The 22,055-nt window shown below is 56.6% G+C and overlaps 1 protein-coding gene across 4 annotated transcripts in view; it reads left to right on the forward strand.

Moving 5' to 3' along the window:
- LOC102973773 (LIM domain-binding protein 3) overlaps positions 1-22,055 on the forward strand; it is a 29,657-nt gene that overhangs the window by 2,855 nt on the left and 4,747 nt on the right. Inside the window, exons 3-9 of one of the 4 annotated variants that reach the window (XM_028485780.2) lie at positions 7,169-7,320; positions 7,803-7,878; positions 13,445-13,467; positions 14,544-14,747; positions 16,752-16,766; positions 19,283-19,452; positions 19,951-19,987. In XM_028485780.2, the coding sequence (XP_028341581.1) occupies positions 7,169-7,320; positions 7,803-7,878; positions 13,445-13,467; positions 14,544-14,747; positions 16,752-16,766; positions 19,283-19,452; positions 19,951-19,987 (677 nt within the window). Of the gene's footprint in view, positions 1-7,168; positions 7,321-7,802; positions 7,879-9,266; positions 9,635-10,449; positions 10,484-13,444; positions 13,468-14,543; positions 14,748-16,751; positions 16,767-19,282; positions 19,453-19,950; positions 19,988-22,055 lie in introns of those variants that run through there. The other 3 variants (XM_028485782.2, XM_024132120.3, XM_028485781.1) reach the window with 3 other exon arrangements.

Raw genomic sequence — 22,055 nt, forward strand, 5'->3', positions numbered from 1 at the left:
CACGCACTGTAACCCTGAGGCAGGGGGTCAGGCAGGCAGGTCTGGGATTGGCATCTCACTTCAGAGCCAGGCAAACTGAGGCTCCAACTTGCTCATGCGCTCCTGTGACCTTGGTAACCCCATGCCTGCTTCCTCACCCTCTGGCTAGGGGCTAGTAGAAAAGCACAGCGTGGGGCCCGTCCCCTGTGTGCTGCAGCTCCTCCTGTATGAAGGCTGGCCACGTGCAGCCTGGGTGGTAGCCCCTGTACCCACCCCACCCTGCCCACCAGACCCACAGAATCAACCTTGGGGCAGTAACAGCCCCTCAAGTCCTCCCGTCGGTGGGTCTCAGCCTGAGGACCCACAGAGAAATGGGTTGAGGAGGGAGACTCGGAGGGTGGAGGGGAAATGCCTTTATTTATCCTGGACAGGTGTGGCTGGGCCTGCAACATGAGCTGCCCTCCCACCCCCACCCTCCCCCAATCCCAGCCAGTCCTCCAGGAAGTGGGGGAGGGGTGGGAGCAGCTGAAGAAGGAACAGTTCCAAAGGCCCAGCCCCCACCCCCGTTGGGGCAACTAGGCCTGAGGCCAGGGCCACGGTCTGGGGCCTTGCCTCTTGGCGCACAAGTTGCAGCCCTTGACTTTATGGCGGCAACGTATGCTTTTGTTTGGCTCTGCTACTCACAGCTGTGTCACCTTAGAAAAGTTCACCTGCTCAGCCTCAGTTTTCTCATCTGTAAAATGGGGATGGTATGTGGGTAAAAGTACACGTGAGAGTTCTTTCTAATGTGCACTTATGAAAATACACCTATTTTTCCACATGGGCTGCTTGCGAGGATGGGGGAGTGGTGGAACTGAGCCTGGGCCCAGGGGGGTCCTGCCTTTCTGCTCCAAGGCCTCCACTCCTTACGGCCTTACCCACAGGCCCAGCAGGCTCACCTCTGCCCCTTTGCTGTTCTCGGTTCCAATATTTGTCAGACTCTCCTGGCTATGGTGGCGACGCAGAGGACAGAGGGTCCCTGGGAGGGGAAGGGGGACAGGCTGAGATTATTCTGGGGCAGCTGCACCGGCGATTCCTGGAATTTTGAGGCCACGGTGCTGTTTCTTGGGCAGCGCCTAGCAGTGCTGACAGCAAGTGCTGTTTATAGCCATTCTGAAGGTCAGGCAAGCCTCTGCAAGGCTGCTGCAGGGCTGGCTCCCGAATGAACGGATGGGGAAGATAACCAGACAGTGGCCCGCCGCTGGGGAATACATCCTTAGAGGTTCCCAGGCCAGGCCCTCTCCCAGCATGCTTCTTCTCCCTGGTGTACAGAGCTGTTCCTGACCCCGGGAAATCCCTGAAGTGACTGGGCATGAGGCTGGCTGGGTCCTGGGGAGCGGGCCTTCTGAGGTCCTGGGCCGGGACATAGGACAAGGGCAACTTCACTGGCAGGCCCCGGGGGCTCCTCGGGCTGAAGGCGTTGTGAGACGGCAGCAAGTGCGAGGAGGGCAGGGCTTCCTGGGTGATGTCTGCTGGGCCTGCTGGGGCAGCTGTCCTGCCTGGGAGATATCTCCCCAGTTCCCTGAATCTCTCTCTTGTCCAGGGGCTAGCCATGATTGAAAGGCCCCCACCCAGGGCCCTTCCATTCCCAAACACAGCTTCTCTACCCCTTTGAAGCCAGGATCCACCTCTTCCCAGGAACCATTCTAAGTGGCATGAAGCAGACTTTGCCATCCAGGACCTAGAACTGGGGGACAAGAGGAGAAGAAAGAGACTCAGAAGGCCAGGGAAGGGTGTGGTCAGCTAGAGAGGGGGCCAGTGACCCCTGGCTTTGGCACAGGGAAGTCATTGGTATGTGTGGAGTGGTGGGGGTCAAAGTCAGATGGCTGATGTGAGAGGGATGGGAGATTGTAGAGGCCAGAACTGCTGGTCACTTCTTGGAAATGCCTGGTGGTGAAGAAAGGGTGAGAAGCATGGCAGGAGCCGGTTGGAGCAGCTAAGCCTTTTTTTTTTAAGACAACTTTTTTAGAGCAGTTTTAGGTTCACAGCAACGTTGAGAGGAAGATAAAGGGATTTCTCATAACCCCCTGCCCCCATGCATGCACAGCCTCCCGCATTACCAACGTCCCCCTCCAGAGTGTACATTTGTTATAACAGATGAAACTACACTGACACATCATTATTACCCAGAGCCCATAGTTTACATTAGTGTTCATGCTTGGTGTGTACGTTCTATGGTTTTGAACCAATGTATTATGACATGTATCCACCATTACAGTATCACAGAGAGTATTTTCACTGCCTTAAAAGTCCTCTGTGTAAGGAGAGGCTTTTTGAGCATAGATAAGAATCTGGCTTTTTTATCAGCCAGGGTGGGGTTGGAGAGAGGGGCCATGGGAAGACAGAAGCTTCCAGTGAGAGGGCGAGGGATGGAGCAAGGCCCCAGGGGAGGCCAGATGGGAAGGGAACAGAGCATGGCATGACAGTAATTTAATCACACAATGTAAAATGCACTTAGGGCTCCCTGGAAATCCCCTGGGATGTCATCCTGGGAAGGTCAGGAGGAGATGCTGGAAGCTGCACAGTCCACAGCACCCACTGCCTGCCTTTGCCTCCCATCCCTTGCCACACCTACACTGGCAGGTCTAGAGGGAAAGGAAGTCAGGGGCCTGTCTGGCTTTAAGCACTAGGAGTGATGGCCGGGACCTTCTGTGGAGCCCAGTGGCCCCCTCTGCTGCCAGGGAGCTGGGGAAATAGGAGCCAAGGGCATGGGTGTGCCTGAGCCCCAGACGGTGCCTTGCTTCCCTGGGATGCTGGACAGAACTTCTCTCCCCTCCAGCTGATGCTCAGGCCCCTCTAGGGACAGGAGGCTAGCTCAGGACTGATCAGTCAGGGCTGGCCCTTCACACACCACCCTCTGCCAGCTCCCGATCTTGTTTCCTCTGGAGGCGGGGGCTGCAGCCTCCCAGACTCCAACCCCTGGCACCTCCCAGGGGAAGGGGTCAGAAACAGCACTTGCACCTCCTCGGTCGGGAGCTTCCCTGAAATTGTCTCAGCTCTGCACTGTCTTTGTATAATGCCCTATTTATTTATTTATTTTTATTTTTATTATTATTATTTTTTTTTTTTTTGCGGTACAACGGCCTCTCACTGCTGTGCCCTCTCCCGTTGCGGAGCACAGGCTCCGGACGCGCAGGCTCAGCGGCCATGGCTCACGGGCCCAGCCGCTCCGCGGCATGTGGGATCTTCCCGGACCGGGACACGAACCCGCGTCCCCTGCATCGGCAGGCGGACTCTCAACCACTGCGCCGCCAGGGAAGCCCTATAATGCCCTATTTAATGATGAAATCCTCTCCACAATCCCGGGAGAAAGGCATCATTGCTGTCTTTATGCAGAGGTCATGGAGGCTAGCACTGCAACCTCAGGTCTGGCTCAGACTACAGTCCATGGTCTTTGCTCTTCTGCTTCCCCCCAAGGCACCCGAATGTCATGGGGGCCACAGCTGCTCCCTGGCACCAGCTATCCCTGTGCCCCCTCTGGGGTGCCCTACACCATGGCCCAGCAAGGAGGGCAGGCTAGGTGGCGATCTTGGCCCCCAAACACTTAGAGCCTGCCTTAAGGGCTTCTGAGACAGGACCTCGGTCCTGGAGCTCTGCCCATGGCTGGGCTCCCTGTTGAGAGGTGGCTGGTGACTAGAAAAGGTGAAAAGTGAAATGGGAATGAAACAATCATTACAAAGAATTTTTCAAACGCTCCAAAGGGGCTAGAAAGACTTTAAAGAAAAAAAAATCCTCCAAGGATTTAGGAGCGTGGGGTCTTTTCTGGGACAAGGAAAGCAGAGGGAGGGGGCTAGGGAGTCAGGCAAGAAGGTACATGGGTACCTCACACCTGGACTGCCCTCTTCATAAGCCCTGGGCTCTGGGCAAGCGTTCAAGGGTGGCCGCACCCTTCTGCCAGGCAGGCTGCTCCTGCAGAGCGAGGAGGGATCTGACAGCCCTTGGGCAGAGCTGAGGGGCAACTTCCTTAGAGTCCCTGCCTCCTTCTCTAGGGAGACCTGGGCAGAACTAGCAGAGCACCTCCCTACAAGAGGATTATAGCATCCTCCACCCCACCAGCCCGAGGGGTCTTGAACCCTGCTCAGGGCAGCCAAAGGTCAGGCCAGCTGAGCCCTGACAAGCACACACAGGTGCAAGGAGAGGCGCCAGGGACAGGCTGGAGCCAGCTTGGTGGCAAATTCCTCAGGGGGTTTGGCTGTTGACCAAGCCTGGGGGAGCCTGGGCTCTTCCCTGGGAAAAGGATCATCTCAGTCTATACCTGAGGATGAGGGGGAGCCAGCCAGGGCCAGGCAAGGGGAAGGTGGGAGCCCTGTGGGAAGGTATGATGTTAGCTAACCCATGCCTGAGGGAGAAATAAGTCCTCGAGGCAGCTTGGAAGGGAGGGCATTTCAGACGGCCCCGTGGTTTGCCCTAGCTGATCTGGCCCCAGCCTCTCTTGGATGTCATTCTGATGTCCTTGTTCACACTTAATCCATCATCTCCTGGACACAGCTCTGGTCCTGCCTGGCAGGCATCACATCTGCAGGCATGAGGCCCTCCCCTCTGTCTGGGGTCTCTGGCTGCCCTGCCTGGGAGCTCCCTGCTGCAGGCTGATGGCCCCCTTCTCTGTGGATGCTTAGAAGCATCTGGGGGAGCCCTGGGTCGGGAAGCCCTGGCATGGGGGTGTCCTGCTGTGGGGGAACCCTGTGGGCAGTCCACTAAGACAGCAGAGGCATTGTGCAATTCACCCTGAATGGGAGCATACTGGCGTCTGCTACTTTCTCTGAAATGCTTCAAACATAATATGGATTGATGGATGGAGAGAGGGATGGACACTTGACCAGCAAGTTGAGTGAAATGCTACAGTAGAACCTCGGTGGTGGGTATTTGGGTGCTCCCCGTAGAATTAGTTCTGCCTTACTGTGTTTGAAGGTGTCTATAATAAAATACCCGGAAGAGCAGAGGCCTGAATATGAAGCTAGAAGGTGTAGGGAAAGGTGATTTTCTTGCAGGACAGGCCTGGCTGGGCAACTCAGTTTGCCCTCAGGAGTCCCCTCTCAGCCTAGAAAGTGTTTTGCTTTCCTTTGTTGTCGTTTCTTACCCTTTGCTTAACCGCTTAAATCAAAGGAAACAACACACTCCTGTCACTAGTAGAGGCTCTGTATGGCCATTGATTTGGGGATAAAGGCGACGTGTGTTTTGAGATGGCCCGAGCGCTTCCAAGATTCCCCTACGGGAGCCTGGAGAGCAGGCAGGACTTGGCAAACCGGACATTGTGGCTTCCTGACAATCAAGGCATTTGTTTCTCTATTGTCCTGGCCTCATCCCAGCAGATTCCAGGGGCGGTGGGGAGGCTGCTCAGGGCACAAGGTGGCCAGTGTTTAAGAAGGTACCACAGTTCCTGGGTCTGAAATGGCGGGTCAGCAGCAATTGGCAAGAGTTCTCCTGGTCTTGCTATAATCACTGGGTTAACACACATGGTTCCTGACCCACCCTGTAGAGCCTGTCTGGGAATGGGCTGGAGGCTGGTGACTGCAGGGCTCTGGTTAGGATGGGAGTTCCTTCCCTCCGAGGGGCCCGGCAGGAAGTTTCCATCCATGTCTGAGAGCCCAGAATCTGGCCAGAGGCCCACCGAGGCCTGGCACCCAGGGTATGGGACTGTCCCCAGGACCTATTTGGGCTCCTTCTAGGATGGTCCCCAAGCCTTGGCCAGAAAATGGCTTCTGCCAGCATTAGGAGCCAGCCTTGTCCTTGGGGTATAGCCAGGAAGGTGACTGGGATGTGCCCAGAGAAGCCAGGAGGACTGGTTGGTGGGCATGTTGGGGAGGAAAAGCCAAGGGACACCCTCTAGGCACAGCTCGGTGGGGGGTGACTCCCAGGGGCTCCTCTTTCCTATGATGTCACTGGAGGCAAGCCCTGCCCGGCACCCCATGTGATGTCACAGCATGCTTCCACATTATGTCGTGGGGGTCAGGTTATGAAATCATTCTATGTGATGTCAGGAGGGGGTGAAGCCAAAGTCTCCACGACATCCCATGAGACACCTTTAGGGGTGAAGCTTCATCACACTCCATGTAATGTCACTAGGGGCCGGCCCGCAAGCTATTTTAGGTGATGTCACTAGGCCTTCCAGAATTCTGCATTTCATGGGATGTCACTGCATAGGAGGCCACCATAGCATTCAGGGTGCTATTACTGGGGGCTGGACATGCAGAACTTGGCATTGTGCACGATGTCCCTGGGTGTGGAATCTGAGCCATCTCAGCATCCGAGGTAATGTCCCTGGGAGTGTGGTCTTCCTGACATTGCAGGTGGGGCGGCATATCTGTGGCATTCTGTGTGATCACACTGGGGGTAGGGCCCCCAGACTCTAGCATTCTGTAATGTCACTAGAGTGCAAGATTTGGGAACTGGCCTCCACATCTGCACCTCCCCTTTGGGAAATATGAAGCTAACCACAGAGCACCGAGCTCCATGTCCCAGCTGACCTTGCTCCCGCAAGCAGCCCTGACAGCTCTGCCAGCCCTCTCTGCACACCTGCCACAGTAGAGTACGACACACTTACACTAGGATGCTTTTGTGAGGGTACATTTGGCCTGCCTGCTGGCCTGGCAGCATCTCTATGGTGGTGCTGAGTCTTAGCAGCTGCTGAATTCTTCTGGAGCCTGGAAAGTGTGCCATGGGTTTTCAAGGTGTAGATGTTATAGTAGGCTAATTGGTGTAACAAACAACCCCCAGTTCTCTTAGCACAGTGGAAGTTTATTTCTCATTCATGCAACATCCAATTCGGTGCTCCTTAGTCATTTCTCCTCCAAGCAGTGACTCCATGATCCAGGTCCCTTGCAGTTAGTGGCTTGGCTGTCCTCCTCTGGGTCCTCTGCATCCAGTCAGCTGACAAGCAGAGAGAGTGCAGGATGGCAAGACGGTTGCTAGGGGCAGGCCTGGAAGTGGTGTGCATTGATTTCAGAGCTAGTCTCATGGCTGCACTCAGATACAAAGCACCAGGAAATGTGGTAGCTCTGTGCCAGGAAAAGGAAGCAGGCTTGGTGGTCATAGTGAATGAAAGACAAAATGGCAAGCCTCTACTGGATGATCCCTGGTGATTCTTCCCTGAGGACGGGCCCATCCTCAGGTCACCCTTCTTATGTTCACCCCCCATCTGCTATCCTCTCAGATCACACCAGGCAGCAAGGCCGCCCAGTCCCAGCTCAGCCCGGGTGACCTTGTGGTGGCCATTGACGGCGTCAACACAGATACCATGACCCACCTGGAGGCCCAGAACAAGATCAAGTCTGCCAGCTACAACCTGAGTCTCACACTGCAGAAGTAGGTGGGAGCTCTCCAGAGCAGGGGGCAGAGGTTGGGTGTGGGCACCAAGGGCCTGGGAGAGGAGCTGTCCAGCATGGGCCCAGCCTTGTGCTACCGGACCGCACAGGGAAGTGAGGACAGCCTCTGGACCAGAAGAAGGACAGGCGCAAGTCATCAAGCACCTGCCATGTCTGTGCCTCACTTTACAGATGAGGCTCAGAGAGGGTGGATAACGGTGCTGCTGGTACGTGGGCAGGCGGGCCTGGAAGCCAGGGTCTTCCCTGCTTCCTCTGTGCACAGGCAGCCTCCCTGAGACCTAGCAGAGGCCCGTGGCTGCAAAGTACCCCAGAGCCGTGACTTCTCCATGCTGGTCTGGCCCAGGGGACACCCAGGTCCTCTGCCCTGGCTCCCTGGGTTCCAGATGTTCTCCCCTCTCCAGTCTTTCTCAGGCAGGAGCTCCTGGACCCAATGGCAACTGTCTTCATTTCTGGTTTTTCCAGGTCGAAGCGTCCCATTCTCATCTCCACGGCAGCGCCCCCGATCCAGTCCCCTCTGCCTGTGATCCCCCACCAAAAGGTAGGTGCTGACTGTGGGTGGCAGGCTCCACTCTGGGCCGTGGTTCCCGGAGTGCAGCCCCTGGTCTGCCTGCCTGACACTCGGCTGGCCTAACTCTGGCAAGGTGGGGGGATCAGCCCGGCCCAGCCCTGCCCCTGCCTCGGCTGATGCCGGGGATGTGGTGCAGATCCCCCCGGGAAGAAGCGTTCGAGCCCCATAAAATGTTGCATGTAGGGGTGCCTGCCTGGGTGCTTAGCCAACACCCTGGGCCTCATGGGAGGGCTGACAGGAAATCCACTTAGGCAGCGGTGTTTTCAGAAAAGGGACCATTCTCCCAGCCAAGTAGGGACAAGTGTCCGGAAGGCTCTGACCCTCATCCTCCTAAAGGCACTGGGGAGGGGGGTGTGACCGTGGCATGTAAGCCGAGGCCCCAGTTTGAGCTGGTCACCCCAGGAGGAGCTCCCAGGCATGGGGGGCCTGCTGGCCCTCAGGGTTTCTCCTGTGTCACAGGCTCTCTCCCTCCCGTTTCCCTTTCTCCTCCCAGTTGCTCGCTCCTTTGCCACACTCAGAAGTGCTGGCGCAGCCAGCAGGTAGCAGGCCCCTTCCCAGCTCCCTCTAAGCAGCTCAGCCCTGAGGGACCCAGAGCATGGGAGGCCTCCCCCACCGCTCCTACAGGACTACACACTCCCGCCACTCTCCACCCCTCTTTGCAGGACCTCATACTGACCCTGTCTGTCCAGTGGGGCCGAGTGGGTGATGGACAGGGTGGGGAGAGGGGACAAGAAGAAGATGATGGGGGTCTGGGGTGGGTGACAGATTGAGGAAGTGGACAGAGGGCTGTTGGGGAGAAGTTGCAGAGGCAGACTGAGGGAAGCAAATGTCAGCCCCCCTCCTTCCTCAGTTTCCCCTCTGCACCTCTACTCTGCCTGTTCACCACCAGCCCAGAAGGCCCCCTCTCACCGGCCATGTGGGCCATTGCAGAGTGGGGCCAGCAGAGCAGGAGGCAGGGCTGTGCTCACCAGGTGCCCCCATTCAGGGGAAGGGGGAACAGGTGTAGGATGGAGGGGTCTCCCCACAATTCCCTGAGACCACACCCCCCTTTCCTCCAGCCCTGAAGGCAGGCTGGCTTGGCCTAGCTTTCTGTGCGGGGCTCTGCGTTTTGTCCAGGTAGATGACAGCTTCAGGGCCAGGAGCTTCACCCCGCTCTTTTTGACAAAACTCTTCTCTTCCAGGTGTCCTTTCTATTCCCCAACCCCGACCTTGGTGCAGTGGGCTGCAGGCTCCAGGGTGGTGGGCTGCTAGGCGCTCGCACTAACCCCTCTGTTTCAGGTTCACGCAGAAGCGCTGGGATGGGCGTGGCCTCTAATTGCTCTCTTCTCTCTCCCCTGCATGGTGCTGCCCTGGGCCAGGACCCTGCTCTGGACACGAACAGCAGCTTGGCAGCACCCAGCCCCAACCCCGAGGCGAGGGCCATCCCGGGCACCCCAGGCAACCTGGAGCTCGGGCAGACCTTTAGCTCCTCCTTCTCCCAGACCTCCGTCTTCTCCTCACACACGGAGGCCTCTGACGCTGGCCCTCCGTGGGGCAGCCCGGGGGCCAAGGTCAGCCTGGAGGGGGCCCTCGACTCTCTAAGCCCGAAAGCCCCGCGGGGTTCGAGCCAGCCAAAGCAGTATAACAACCCCGTTGGCCTGTACTCGGCAGAGACGCTGAGGGAGATGGCTCAGATGTATCAGATGAGCCTCCGAGGGAAGGCCTCAGGTGCTGGACTCCTAGGAGGGTAGGTAACGGGCTCACAGCTCTCCACTGGTGGTCAGGGGCCATCTGGGTCCTCAGTGCTCGTAGAGGCCTGGTCATGTAGTCAGAGCGAGGAACTGGCCTCATTCTGGCCAGCTCCAAGCCCATGAGGCAGTGCAGGCTAAGAGCAGTGAAATCAATCAATCATCCTATTGACATTTGCCATGAACCGGGCCCATCATTGCTTTACGCAAGCTGGGGCGATGTGTCAGATTTTGCAGAGAGGGAAACTGAGGGTCAGAGAAGGTTAAGTCAAGGTCCAGCTGTCCAGCTACTAAGTGGCCAAGCTGGGCCTGAATACAAGAGACTCTGACTCCCCAAACTTTCACATCAGGTCACCCACCAAGACAGGACAAAGCCTGATACCTCCAGGAACTCTGGGGCAAAGGGACAGGCTGGTCGCCACCCCTTTGGGAGTCCTGAGAGGTGGGAGAGCAAGTTCTCTAGGTCTGGCAGTGGTCTGGGAAGGCTGCCTGGAAGAGGGAGCACCTGAGCTGGGTACAGGGAGACTGGGCAATAGGGTGAGGGGAGTGGGTTGGCAGGACTGACCCTGGCTAGGGTGGGGAAGCAAGGGAGCAGGACCCTGAGGAGAAAGGGGCCCTGCAGGAGAACAGCAGGCCACCCCCTGCTCCCCGAGGTCTAGCTAATGGTACTCTTGGAGCACAGGAGTTAAAAGAACCTAGAGCCAGAGCCAGGGTGGGCATTGTGGAGGGGCTGAGGGGAGGGAGCCTCCCAGCAGAGCACATGTTAGCTTCCAAATCCTGAAGGTTTGTTATCTCATTGTAACTTCTTCCATAGCCCCATGCAATTGGTATAATCATCTCTGGACTGGAGGCAAAGCAGGCTGAGTCAAGGCATATGGCCCAGTGGCTAAGGGTTCAGGGCTCTTCCATGAGACTGTCCATATCTCAGGATTACGGGGAGGAATGAAGGAGATAACACGTGCATAGCGCTGAGCTCTGTTCTGGCACACTCACTACGTGCTACCTGCCATCACTGCCTGTAGTCACACAACAGGTACACAGATGAGGCAACATTGCAATCCAGGTCCGTGTGATCCAAGCCCACACCCTTCCTTTGACCTAGCCGCACTCGGTATCTGTGCTCCGCCCGTTCACTGCTCCCCTGGGGATCCCCAGCTCCCCCAGATCCCATAGCTCTTTCTGGGATCCCGAGTGAAGCTGGGCGCTCTACGGTGTGAGCACTTGGACCCTGGCTTCCCTGGACCAAGATGGCAAAACTTTCTACTCCCAGGCTTTTTCCAGCAAGGGGCTTCTGCCAGAAAGCTCAGGGAAAGACAGAGTAGAAATGGACTCTTTCTCCTGCCTTGGATGGGCTGATAGCTCTTCCTGGTTCTCTTTGGGCCTGGCCCCCAGCAGGGCGGTCATGCTCTGGTGGACCTGGACTTCCGTGGGGCCCACCTGCAGTGATGGTAAGGTCTCCCCTCACGGAGGCCTCAGTCAAGGCTGGGGGCTGGTTAACAGTCCATATGCTTTACCTAACACAACTCTCTCAGCAACTTCGGGGGGCGGGCATCATTCCCTCATTTTATATCTGGGAAATAGAAACCCAGAGAGAGCAAGTAATTTGCCCAAGGTCACACAGTTAATGAGTGGCAGATAGGACTGGCACTCAGGTCAGTCTGACTTCTCCCTGCATTGAGCCAGGGACCTACCTGCCTGCCCCACACCTGTTTCTCCCGACAAGCCCTCCCATTGGCACAAGGGCTTCTCAGAACCTGACAAGTGTTAGATTATTACTTGACACTCAGAGCAGCAGGGTCCAGCAGTTTCTTCAAAGGGAAGATGGGCTAGGGAGGGAATATGGTGCGTGCTTCATTCAAAGTGAAGGCTGATGCTGTCCCAGCAGGAAGGGCAGAGCCTCTGACCTGGGCTAATCGAGGGCTGAGGCCACCACCTCACAGGAGACAGGGTTGGCAAATGCTACTCCCTATGTCTGTTCATCACACACTTAACCCACGCTGAGGGCTTTACACTCAGGATTCTGTTCAGTCTGTGGAGGGCACCACCCTCTAGGGGTTGTGAATGAGGAGACTGAGGCTAAGACAGGTGGGTAACTTGTCCAGAGTCACAGCTCTAGGAAGAGGCAGGGTCAGGATTTGAACTCTGTCCTGTCTGGCTCCAAAAGGAAGCTCCTTCCCATACTCTCTCTCTCTGGGTAGCTTCAAGGTGATCCCTTGGCAGCTTGTATGCCCTTGGGAGGAGTGGAGAGGAACAGAGCGGGTGAAAGAACAGCCGGGCCTGCAGCCCCCTGCTCCTTGTCCTCTGTGGGGCTGGTACTGAAGGGCAGTGTCCCTCAGGCCAGTTGGTGCAAGGGGCCCCGGGCGTTTTTACATCTTTGGCTCATTCTCCCCAAGACCTGGCTGACCCTCTCTGAGCTATGTCTGTTGCAGGCATCTCAGCCTCCAGGTCCTCAGGCCGAAGCTAAGCAGGGGGCAGGAATCAATGCCAAAGAAGGAGCTGGCTACCTAGGCAGGGAAGGGCATAGGCAGCCCCTGAGGCCAGCACTGCCCTCTACAGGGGGCACTGGGCTGGTCATGGCAAGAGCTGATCCTGCAGTTGTCAGCACCGGCCAAAAATGGAGAAGGAATTGGAGATCTGTGATGGCCCTTTCCTAACATAGCTCCACTTGCAGCTATTTTGAGCCTGGGAGGACAGAGGGAATTTTATCAGCCCTGAGACAGAGTTGGGCCGCCTGGGACTGGCGGAGGTGGGGGTGGGGGTTCTCCCTGGCTTTGGTCTGGATCCCCAGGGTCCTGGCCAAGGGGTGACCAGGGCCAGGCCAGCTGAGGCCCAGGCTCTCCCAGCCAGAGCCCAGAGTGGTCAGATATGGGAAAGTGGCAGGGTGTGGGGAAAGGGACACCACTTTCTGAACTCTTATCCCCTCAGGTTTCTGACAAGGGTCTGCCACTGCAAGGAATTTGCATTTAAAGAAACATAATGCAGGCAATGCCTCCCTCAAGGAGATGATACTCCAGGAGGCTGGCTCTCAGATAAGAGTGAGGGTGGGGTCCCTCTTGTAGTGTCCAAGCTGGGCTGCCTTGTCTGGGGGTTTTCCAGCAATAAAGGACCTGCACTTCTCCCAAGCCTCCTCACTCCTCCATCCTGCCTCACTGCCCACCCACAGGGCCTTTAAGGGCAGTTACTGGGAACTGCACAGACCCCTTACTACTGTGCCCCGGGAGGAGTGTCCAGGGCTGCCTGACCCTCCTCTGGGAAAGAGAGCATGTTCCCGGGGCTGTGAGAAACCCCACTGTACACAAACCCCGGCACCACTGCAACTCCTGCTCAGGGAACAGAACTCTTGGAGCTGTCCCCCATTAAACAAGGGGAAGTCCAGAGCTACTGTGCGGCCAGGAGGCACCTGGGGCCTTGGCCGTTCCTGGAGCAGCCATCGCTAGTCCGGTCTCCATCTCCAGCTTCCTCGCCGGGGTCTACAGCCAAGGTGTATGTAGGAGATTCATGTACATGGTAAATGAGCACCTATGAAGATGGACAAAAAAACCTTTCTCCCTGGCAAAGCTTCAGGTACTGTGGACCTGCGCTGCAGCTGGCATCTCTGACCCAAACTGAGAGGCTGTGATCGGGACGCTGAGCTCCTCCCCCTCCTCACTCTGCACTCTCCTCACCCAGTGCCAGTCTGGGCTGCCTCTGCCTCCACAACGGCCAGTCTGAGGACCATCCCTAGGTCCCTACGCTCAAACCCTCTGGCAGGACCCTCACTCTGATAGCCCTGTTTTCTTTGCTTTTTCTCTCCGCCCCCCCCCCACCAGGTGGTAGCCAACTCTCCAGCCAAGTTAGTATCAAAGGAAAGCACGTGTGTGTGCTTGCCTGCATATCCCAGCATGCGACCGCATGTCTGGCGGGCTGGGCAGCGAGCGTCTGTGTCAGCGGCATGTGTACGTGTATGTGCATGCGTGAATGGGGGTGCATTTGTGTCCCTGAGTGAGCCTGCATGTGTGTGGAGCTGCGAGTATGGAGTGGAGGCAGTGGGGAGGGGCGCTGGGGCTCCGGCAGATGCCCCAGACCATTGTGTTCCCAATTAGCTGCTGCAGCTGCTTAGACCACAGGCTGGCTCCAGTGGGCGGTGGGTGGAGTGCGTGCTGACGCCGGTTCTGGGAGAGCCTGAAGACATTTCTAGCCTGGCTGGACCACTCAGAAGGGCTGTACCTGACCTTGTCTTTGCCTGGGGAGCAGGCTTAACTGTTGAAGGGAAAAGGCTCCACGGGTAGAAGCTGGTGGGCCACCCAGCAAGTTGGACTTGGGGGGGGTCTGAGCACCTAAGCCCTGCTCCGAGGAAGAAGCACATGCACTGAAGAGTCTGGAGGAGCAGAGCCCCGGGCCACCCAGGATGAGTCCCTTCGTGGAGGAACCAAGCTCAGAATCCCTGTGGGTGCCCAGTGGGGCTGCTTTTTGCCTTTGGGCGTTCTGGACTCCGCTTGGGCTGCCGCTGCCTCTCACGCGTGGCCCAGCTCCTGTCCCCTAATCCCAACCGCCACTCCGCACCCCCTTCCGTTTCTGCTTCCCTGCGGGTGTGGTGAGAGAGCTTTCAATGCCTGGCGCCCCCTGCTGACCCTGGGCGGTAGCTCAGGCTGAGCCGGGGCCTCCAGGGATCTGGGAAAGCGGAGACGGGCAAGAAGAACCTTCCTCAAAGGGCTCTGGGGAGGGTGAGAGGATTTTCCTGACCAGACCCAGCCCGCCCACGTCGGTCGGGGGGACTTGGGTAGCCTTCCTGGGATCAGGCTTAGGGAGGTCTCTCTCCACACCCTACACCACCAGCCCTCACCTTGAACCGTGTAACACCACCTGTTGCCCCTTCTCTCCTTCCACCTCCCTCCCTCGCTCCCCTGCCCCCATGCTCCCCTCCCCCAGCGCCGACTACCAGGAACGCTTCAACCCCAGCGCCCTGAAGGACTCGGCCCTGTCGACCCACAAGCCCATCGAGGTGAAGGGGCTGGGCGGCAAGGCCACCATCATCCACGCGCAGTACAACACGCCCATCAGCATGTACTCCCAGGACGCCATCATGGACGCCATCGCTGGGCAGGCCCAGGCCCAGGGCAGTGACTTCAGTGGGTAAGCGCCTCCCCTCCTCCACTGGCGCTCGACGCCTCCACCGCGTCATCACCGAGGAGGGCACCGGGCCGCTGGGCACCATCAGAGACTTCGGGCATCTGGACCAGCTGTCCTCCATCATCTTGATCCTCCCAGGGTACAGCTCTTGCAGGAGAGCCAGCCTTCGCCCGGGCCTCCCAGAACATGGTGTTCTCTCTTCAGAATCAATCTCATGGTCAGCTTTAGGAGAAGGGTGGAGAAATGCAGCATGTGCTTTTCACAGCCTCTGCATTTTCCCAGGCTCCATGAGGGGGCTGGTTTAGAAAGAGACTTCTGGAATCCTGTTAACCGGGGTCACATTCTGGATACCTCAGCTTCTTACAACTAAGCCATTCTTTGGGGGGAAGTTGCTGTGTTCTTCCAATGATGAGGGCAATTCAGATTCATGAGTGAGTTTCTTGTTTGGAAAGGGACCTCCAGACCAGCCATCCACAGTGCTGTTGGCAGTCAGCCCCGCCACAGAGCCGGGGAGCAGCCAGCACTGCCTCCTCCTGTTTGCCCCAGGGAAGCCCAGCCTCAGGGCAGTGGGACTTAGGACATCCTTGGTTCCTGACTTTGCTTGTTAGCAATGGTTGAAGAGCTTGAGGGCTGAGTAGGGAAAGAGTTGGCTGAAAATCATTTGTGGATGAAACAGGTAATAGTACAAACATTAATGTGGACCTCTCTCCCTCTTTCAGAATTTCTTTCTGTCTCTGCTTCTCTTAGTCTCTGTTTCTTCTCTGTATCTCTTTCTTTCTGTGTATCTCTCTTTCTGTCTCTATCTCTCTGTCTCTTTTTCTGTTTCTGTCTGTGTGTCTCTTCCTTCCTTTCAAACACACACACACACACACACACACACACACACACACACACACACAGAATCCCTTACTGTATTCTACTTGGAAATGCTGTTAGTATTGACTTTCAGAACTGATTATCTCTGTGGTAACATCTTATCCCTGAGTCAGGATCTCCAGCAACTCAAGGCAAGCAATCTTAAAATGATGGTTGTCCGTTTTTCCGAAACTAGGAAAAACAGATGTTGTAAGAGGGATAGAGGCGTTAAAAAGTCCCGAGAACTCCTATAGCGTTTGGCCTTTGTAGAGCCCAACCCTCGTGGCCATGACGAGTGTGCAGGTTATAAAGTGCAGGCTCCAGAGGCCAAAGGATGGAACATGGTGTGGACTTCCCGGCGCTCCTGGTCAAACGGAGCCTGGCCTTCTCAGGTGTGCAGTACTTCGTTCGGGCCACCAGGGGGTGGATGGTTGCTTGCCCTGGAGCCGTGAGTCAAACCCGCCAGGCTCAGGTCTGCAGTTCTTTGCGGAATTCTCTGGGCAGGGTTGATTTACCTAATCCCATTGTTCAAAGCAGAAAATATGACCATGCAAGTTTAAAATGATTAAGCCAAAGAGTTAACGGGGATTTCCTGTTAACATTTGTTTGCCACGTGTGTCCTTTGTGTGCTCTTAAAAGTGGTAACATTGGCCAAAGGGAAGCACAATGGAAGATAATGGAAGAACTGCTGTTCACTAACTTCATGTTTTCTGCACCTTGGGAAAAGACTACAAATCATTTGGTTTTACCTCTAGGTCGCCCATGATATATTTTTTTAACATGATGCACTGTTGATCTAATCTAGGCTTCTCCTTCCTATCACCTCCCCTCCCATCCTTTTCCCCTCCCTTGTGTGCCTGGGAAGCAACATGCTTCCTTTTCCTTCTAACTCAGCCCTGCTGGGTTGATGCTGCCGTGGTGCCAGTGGGTAAAAGCTGCCCTTGTCTGCCATGAGGTGTTCCGTTTCTGCTGTTAATTTCCATGATTCCTTCCTCACTGACAGTTTTCTTTTTGTCTCTCTCTTCCTCCTTTATCCACCCCACTCCCCCGTAACTCATTTCTGATCCTAACCCTGCTCCCTTGTGTATGCGCCTCCCCCCGCCCTCCCATGATGGACTTGCACTCACTGCTGGGTTTTCCTCTGCTTGGCAGGGCGTCACCGCTGGCGTAAGTAGACCCCACAGTATCTGTTCCGTCGTCCGTCTGTCTGGTTGCGGGATGGTGTGTGGGTTTGGTGGGATGTGCCTGAGGACAGTGGTTCTGTCCACGTTCTTCCTCACACCCACCTCACAGGTAAATGACATGCCCCGCGGCCTCTACAGGCAAGTGCTTTTCTTTTGGGGTTTTCCCCAAATAATGTCACTATGGACATAGAAATCAGAGTAATGACACCACACTGGCTGGGGGTGTATCCCGTGTTCTCCTTGCTGTGCTTTGCGGGGGCTCCCGCCAGCCTTTCTTGTCTACACTGGGACAGCGTAGATCTTAACGTCAGAATCCACACGGGGCCATTATTCGGGGAGAGGACGATAAGGGGGTCTGTTGGAGGCCATTCCCCAGAATCCTCATGGAAGATGCATCTGGAGGAGCCAGTGCCTGCCAGGACCACCCATAAGAGGCAAAAGATGAGTCAGACTTGGGGGCAGTGTACAGTGGAGTAAATGCCCACCGGTGACCTTGATGTTGCAGGGACCATGGAGTGTTTTTGTTGGCAAGAAGTTCATGCTGAAGTGGCTCCAGAGAGTGGCCTCGGACCCAGGGTCCCAGAACTGGAGGGCCTGTTCTATCCCCTCTCCGTATATATTGTTCCTGAGCCCCAGATTCTCAAAAGGCACAGCACTTCCTTCGTCTGGTTCCCAGTGTCTGTTGCGGCAGCACCGCAAGTCCCTGGTCTTTGCACAGCATTGTGGGAAGGGAAGCCGACAATGTGACTCTCGAGGGATTCACTCCTGGGGTTCACTTTCTTGAGCCCTTGGAGCTGTGGGAGGAACAGGGAACATCTCAAGGGCATGTTCCAGGGAAGTGGCAGCCAGTGCCTTCCATCTGTTTCAGGACCCCTTGAGACTCCTCCCTATGCCAGAAATGACCTCTCCAGCGAGATCCCAGCTTCTCATCCACTCCCTGGTCTTCCCTATCTGATCCCAACTACAGGCTGACAGACCTGTAGCTTTCCAGGCCAGGGCAAAGCCTTCAGAAAAGTAGGGGTAGCTCCACCCAACCTTGGTCAGTCACCTTCCATCACCTTTCTCCACCTCTGCTCTCATAGCCCACCCTAAGCTGACTTAGGGGACGAGTCCTGGGAGACTAGGCCAATTCTTCTGTCCAGCTCCTTGCAGAGAGGGTACAAAACAGGGGCACTGGGGAGGTCCCCTCTCCAGCTAGCCGGCCCTCAGGGGAGCAAGGGCAGGTAGAGGCAGTCATAGCAGGAGGCAGGGTGATGCTGGACAGGGAGAGTGTCTGCGCTGGGCCATGTCTACAGATGTGGAGCATATGGGGTGTGTAAGTCCCCAGTGGGCAGAAGTGGCCTTCCTGAGCCCTGTCACTGCAGAGGGTCTGATGGAAAGGACGCTGAGCTGGGAGCTGGGAAACCTGGGTTCTAACTCAGTGGGCCCCCTACGTGACGTAACATGGATCTAGTTGGCTAGCCTCTCTGGACCTCAGTTTGGGCATGTGTAAGAGGAGATGGCTAGGCCACCGGCCCACAGGCTGGGGAGACAGGCTGTTATTGCTGTGAGCTTCTCCTGAGCCCACGCTGACTCCTGAGAGAGCGGGCTGGGCAGCCTAGATTACCCAGCCCTCCCTGGTTGGGATGAGTGGTCATCCATAAAGCTTTTAATGTATCTTGCCCTGCAGTCTGATCTGGGCTGAGAGACCCTGGACTCAAGGGGCTCTGGGGTCCCTTCTGATTCTGATCTAGGATTTGTTCATTCAACTACGTTTTGAGCACCTATCATGTGCCAGACCTTGGGAGTCTAAGGGAAGGTCACCAGGTCCCCCTCAAAAAGCTGTGCTGCCCTGGGGCAGAGGACTAGTGACCCTCCCTGCAGCTCTATGCCCAGTTCCCTCAGGCGAGAAACTGCGCTATCCGTGGGTGATGCCAGGCTTTAGGGGCCTGATTGCCTTGTTTCTCCAACCACCTCCTCACCGAGCTTCCCTGTCTTTGCAGAGTGGGAGCCCACAGTCCTCCTCCAGGGCAGTCACAACATTGGTGGCTCCCTGTTTGGATCCCAAGCTTTGAGGAGGCCAAGGGACTGACCATGAGGAAGCCTCTGAGCCCCCAAATGGCCTGTCCTCACCCAGGCCCAAACTCAGGACCTGCTCAGGGAGGTTGAAATTACTTCCAGAAGACCTCTCCTGCCTCTTCTTTCCTTAAAGGAGATACAACTCCTGGGTGCAGGTTTCTTCAGGCCTGTGTCTGGAGTTAGCCTGGCGGGGGTGGGGGGTGACTGGCAGGAGCGTCTGAGCCTCCTGACCCTCCGCGAGCGGAATTCACTGTCTCGCTGTGACCACCCTGAGCACTGAGGACCCAGGTCAAGCCCTTGTTGCAGGCTCTCAGAAGGGCATGGTGGATACAGACAAGTAGGGGTTACCCACATGCATGGGGGGTGTGCCAGGGGGAGGCGCAGAGGTCGGGGGCAGGGTTCCAGCCCTGCCCTTGCCCATGGCCTCTCTCTGCATTGCAGGAGCCTTCCTGTCAAAGACCTCACCGTAGACAGCACCTCTCCCGTGTATCAGGCTGTGATTAAGAACCAGAACAAGCCGGAAGACGAGGCTGATGACTGGGTCCGCCGCTCCTCCAGCCTGCAGTCTCGCTCCTTCCGCATCCTGGCCCAGATGACGGGGACAGAATATAGTAAGGGAGGGCTCTGGGGTGGCAGGAAGGGGCGACGATGAAGGGCCAGCGAGGGTCCTGGGCCCTACTCCACGGTCCCACGGAAGCCGAGGAGTCGAGCCCCCCACCCTTGAAGATGAGCTGGCCTCGATAGATAGTTAGTGGCCTGCTGTGCCCCTTCTGGGCCCCCTGGGACAGGCACAGTGACATCAGCCTGCTGCTTTGGCTCCCGGACTCCAGCGTTGGGCAGCGGACTGGCTGTGGTGCTTTCCCGGATTGGGATGAGAGGACTTTGCAGGCCGCACCTCTGGCTACTCCCTCCCACCTGCGCCTCTTCCTCTCATGCCCCCTTTCTCCCCCTGCCCTGTGCCCAGCACACAGCCTTTTCTTTCCAGAGGTCACAGGTAGGGAGCAATAACTGTCCCATCATGGGTGGGGACTCCGTGCCCACAGAGCTCTAGTAGCTTTTCTTCCTGATGTTCCCTGTGATTCCTCCTGACCTGCAACTTCTACCCACAGTGCAAGACCCTGATGAAGAAGCTTTGCGAAGGTCAAGGTAAGTGCCTGGACTCGGGCTCTGTGGCCTTGCCCGTTCTAATCCCATCCCTCCCAGGGCAGCCCCTAGGTCAAACGACTCATGGAAGGAACGTCTCAAGTTAATGCATTTGGAAATTCCCGACCCCTGAAGGGCTCCGGCAGATGCTGGCTTGGGGCGTGCATCCCGGGTCAGTGAGGTGGGTGCCTGGAGCTGAGTCTCTATCCCCTGGGCCCGGGCTGCACGAACGAGGACTCTGGGCTCTCCCGGCTCTGTCCCTGGGCAGCGGGCAGGGCTGCTTTGGCCTTTGCTGGGCTGTTGAGAATAAGGGCATCTCTCCCTGTGAGGCACCGGGCCGGCTGCCTGGCCTGCCCATTCATCTCAGGGCCTGTCCCCTGTGAGTCTGAAGGGTAGGCACTGGGAAGCAGGCACGCAGAGGGCCGTGCTGGGTGGGGGCCACTGACCCTTGGACTCAACTCTCCAGACCCATGTTGAGGTATCAGTTCCACAAATTGCTCAAAGCACCACAGCTGCTGCAAGGAAGCACAGCCCTGGGTATGAGGAGCGGCTTGTGCAGGGCTAGGTGTCTCTGAGTATGGTCTCCCCGATGGTGGCAGGCCTGAGGCCCCAGCCACTGGCCTGACACCTTTGGCCTGTCAGGTGCTCATGGCCCTGTGCATGAGGGGGGCACACTGCCCTGGAACCCATTGGAACCCACTAGGGCCTTCCATGGGGAGGCATGAGGCCCAGTGTGTTTGTGCTTACACTTCTGGAAGCAAATGTGTCATCTGCATGTCCTTCCTGGGAGAGTCTGCCTTGGGCCAGCACATCCTGTGGTGGCCTCCGTGTGAGGGGCTGGGGCCCAGAGGTGCCTTTCCACCCTGGGCCAAGCTTTCTGTTCTTGCTAACCAGTGTGTAGTGGCCACAGGACTGTGTGGAGAGTGGGACTCTGGGGTCAGCTTGAGTTGATGTGGATTTTCTTTTCGAACCTCTATTTCTGCCAACTGAAGTTGCTCCCACTCTTTGGCTGGGGCATCCAATCCTGAAGTGTGGTCCTCCCTGGCCTGCTAATAGTGGCATGCGGTTCCAGTGGTGGTTCTTAACCTGTCGGTGCCTGCAGTGTGTCTGTAAAAAGCCTGAAATGCTTTTTGGTGCATTTCAATGCACCACTAAATCAAATGGTGTTTGATTTAGTGCACATGGTAGTATGGAGCTACTGGAGCCATGACTAAGCTGTCAGCTCTCCCCATCCTGTGCCCCTCTGCTCCTGCGCCATTTCTGTGTTTGTCTCACCTCCTCTTCGGAGCCACTCACAGAGATGCTCCAGTGGGCAATGTAGTCTTTACTGAAGATTTGATGGAGGGGCTTTACAGTACATACTCCATAGCAAACCACTGAAAAATCTCCAGGTCCCTTCCATCAGGAAGCCAGCAGGGGCCTGCACTTTTTTTCCAGCTGCTGTCACCCCCTCTCAGTCCTTCTGGTTACTTTATGTTTCTCCTGCCAGTCACTCTAAGTTCGCATCTCAGTAACCAGACACTGTTTAGAAGGTGGAAGGGTACTGTTCGAGGTAGATTACAGGGAACCTTTGTCTTTCGTATTTTCCCTGGAATATTTGCAGGCTCTGTGAAGTTATTAAGTGAGAACACAAAAGGCAGTATCAAGGGTTGTCCGCAGGCTTTGGCGTTGGCCTTCCCCTTCCCTCCTTTCAGAAGCATCTCTTGGGGCTTGTTCGGCCTGGTTCTGTAGGCCCTTACCCCCTGGGGCCTAACTGCCCACTAGCTCCATTCAGATCCCAGCAGAAGGCAGGGTGTCTTGAGAACTCTGCTGCAGGTCTTGGAGTCTCTCTCCCAGCCCCTGCAGGGTTTTGCTGGAGGGAAAGCTGGAAAGCAGGTGCCAAGAAGAAACTCTAGCCTGCTCCCTCCCTCTGTTCAGGACCCCATCCTGAGAAAGCAGCTCCCCCTGCCAAGGCCCTGTGCCACTGTCAGCCCCTCCCTCTGGGGTCTCTGGCCCTGCAGTGTAGGCTCTGAGGCAACCAGCAAGCCTTCTGCCCAGGACTCGAGGGGCCTAAGCCTGCTGCCCTTCTCCT

This window comes from Physeter macrocephalus, unplaced genomic scaffold (genome assembly GCF_002837175.3).
Source record: "Physeter macrocephalus isolate SW-GA unplaced genomic scaffold, ASM283717v5 random_721, whole genome shotgun sequence".
Classification (NCBI taxonomy): domain Eukaryota; kingdom Metazoa; phylum Chordata; class Mammalia; order Artiodactyla; family Physeteridae; genus Physeter; species Physeter macrocephalus.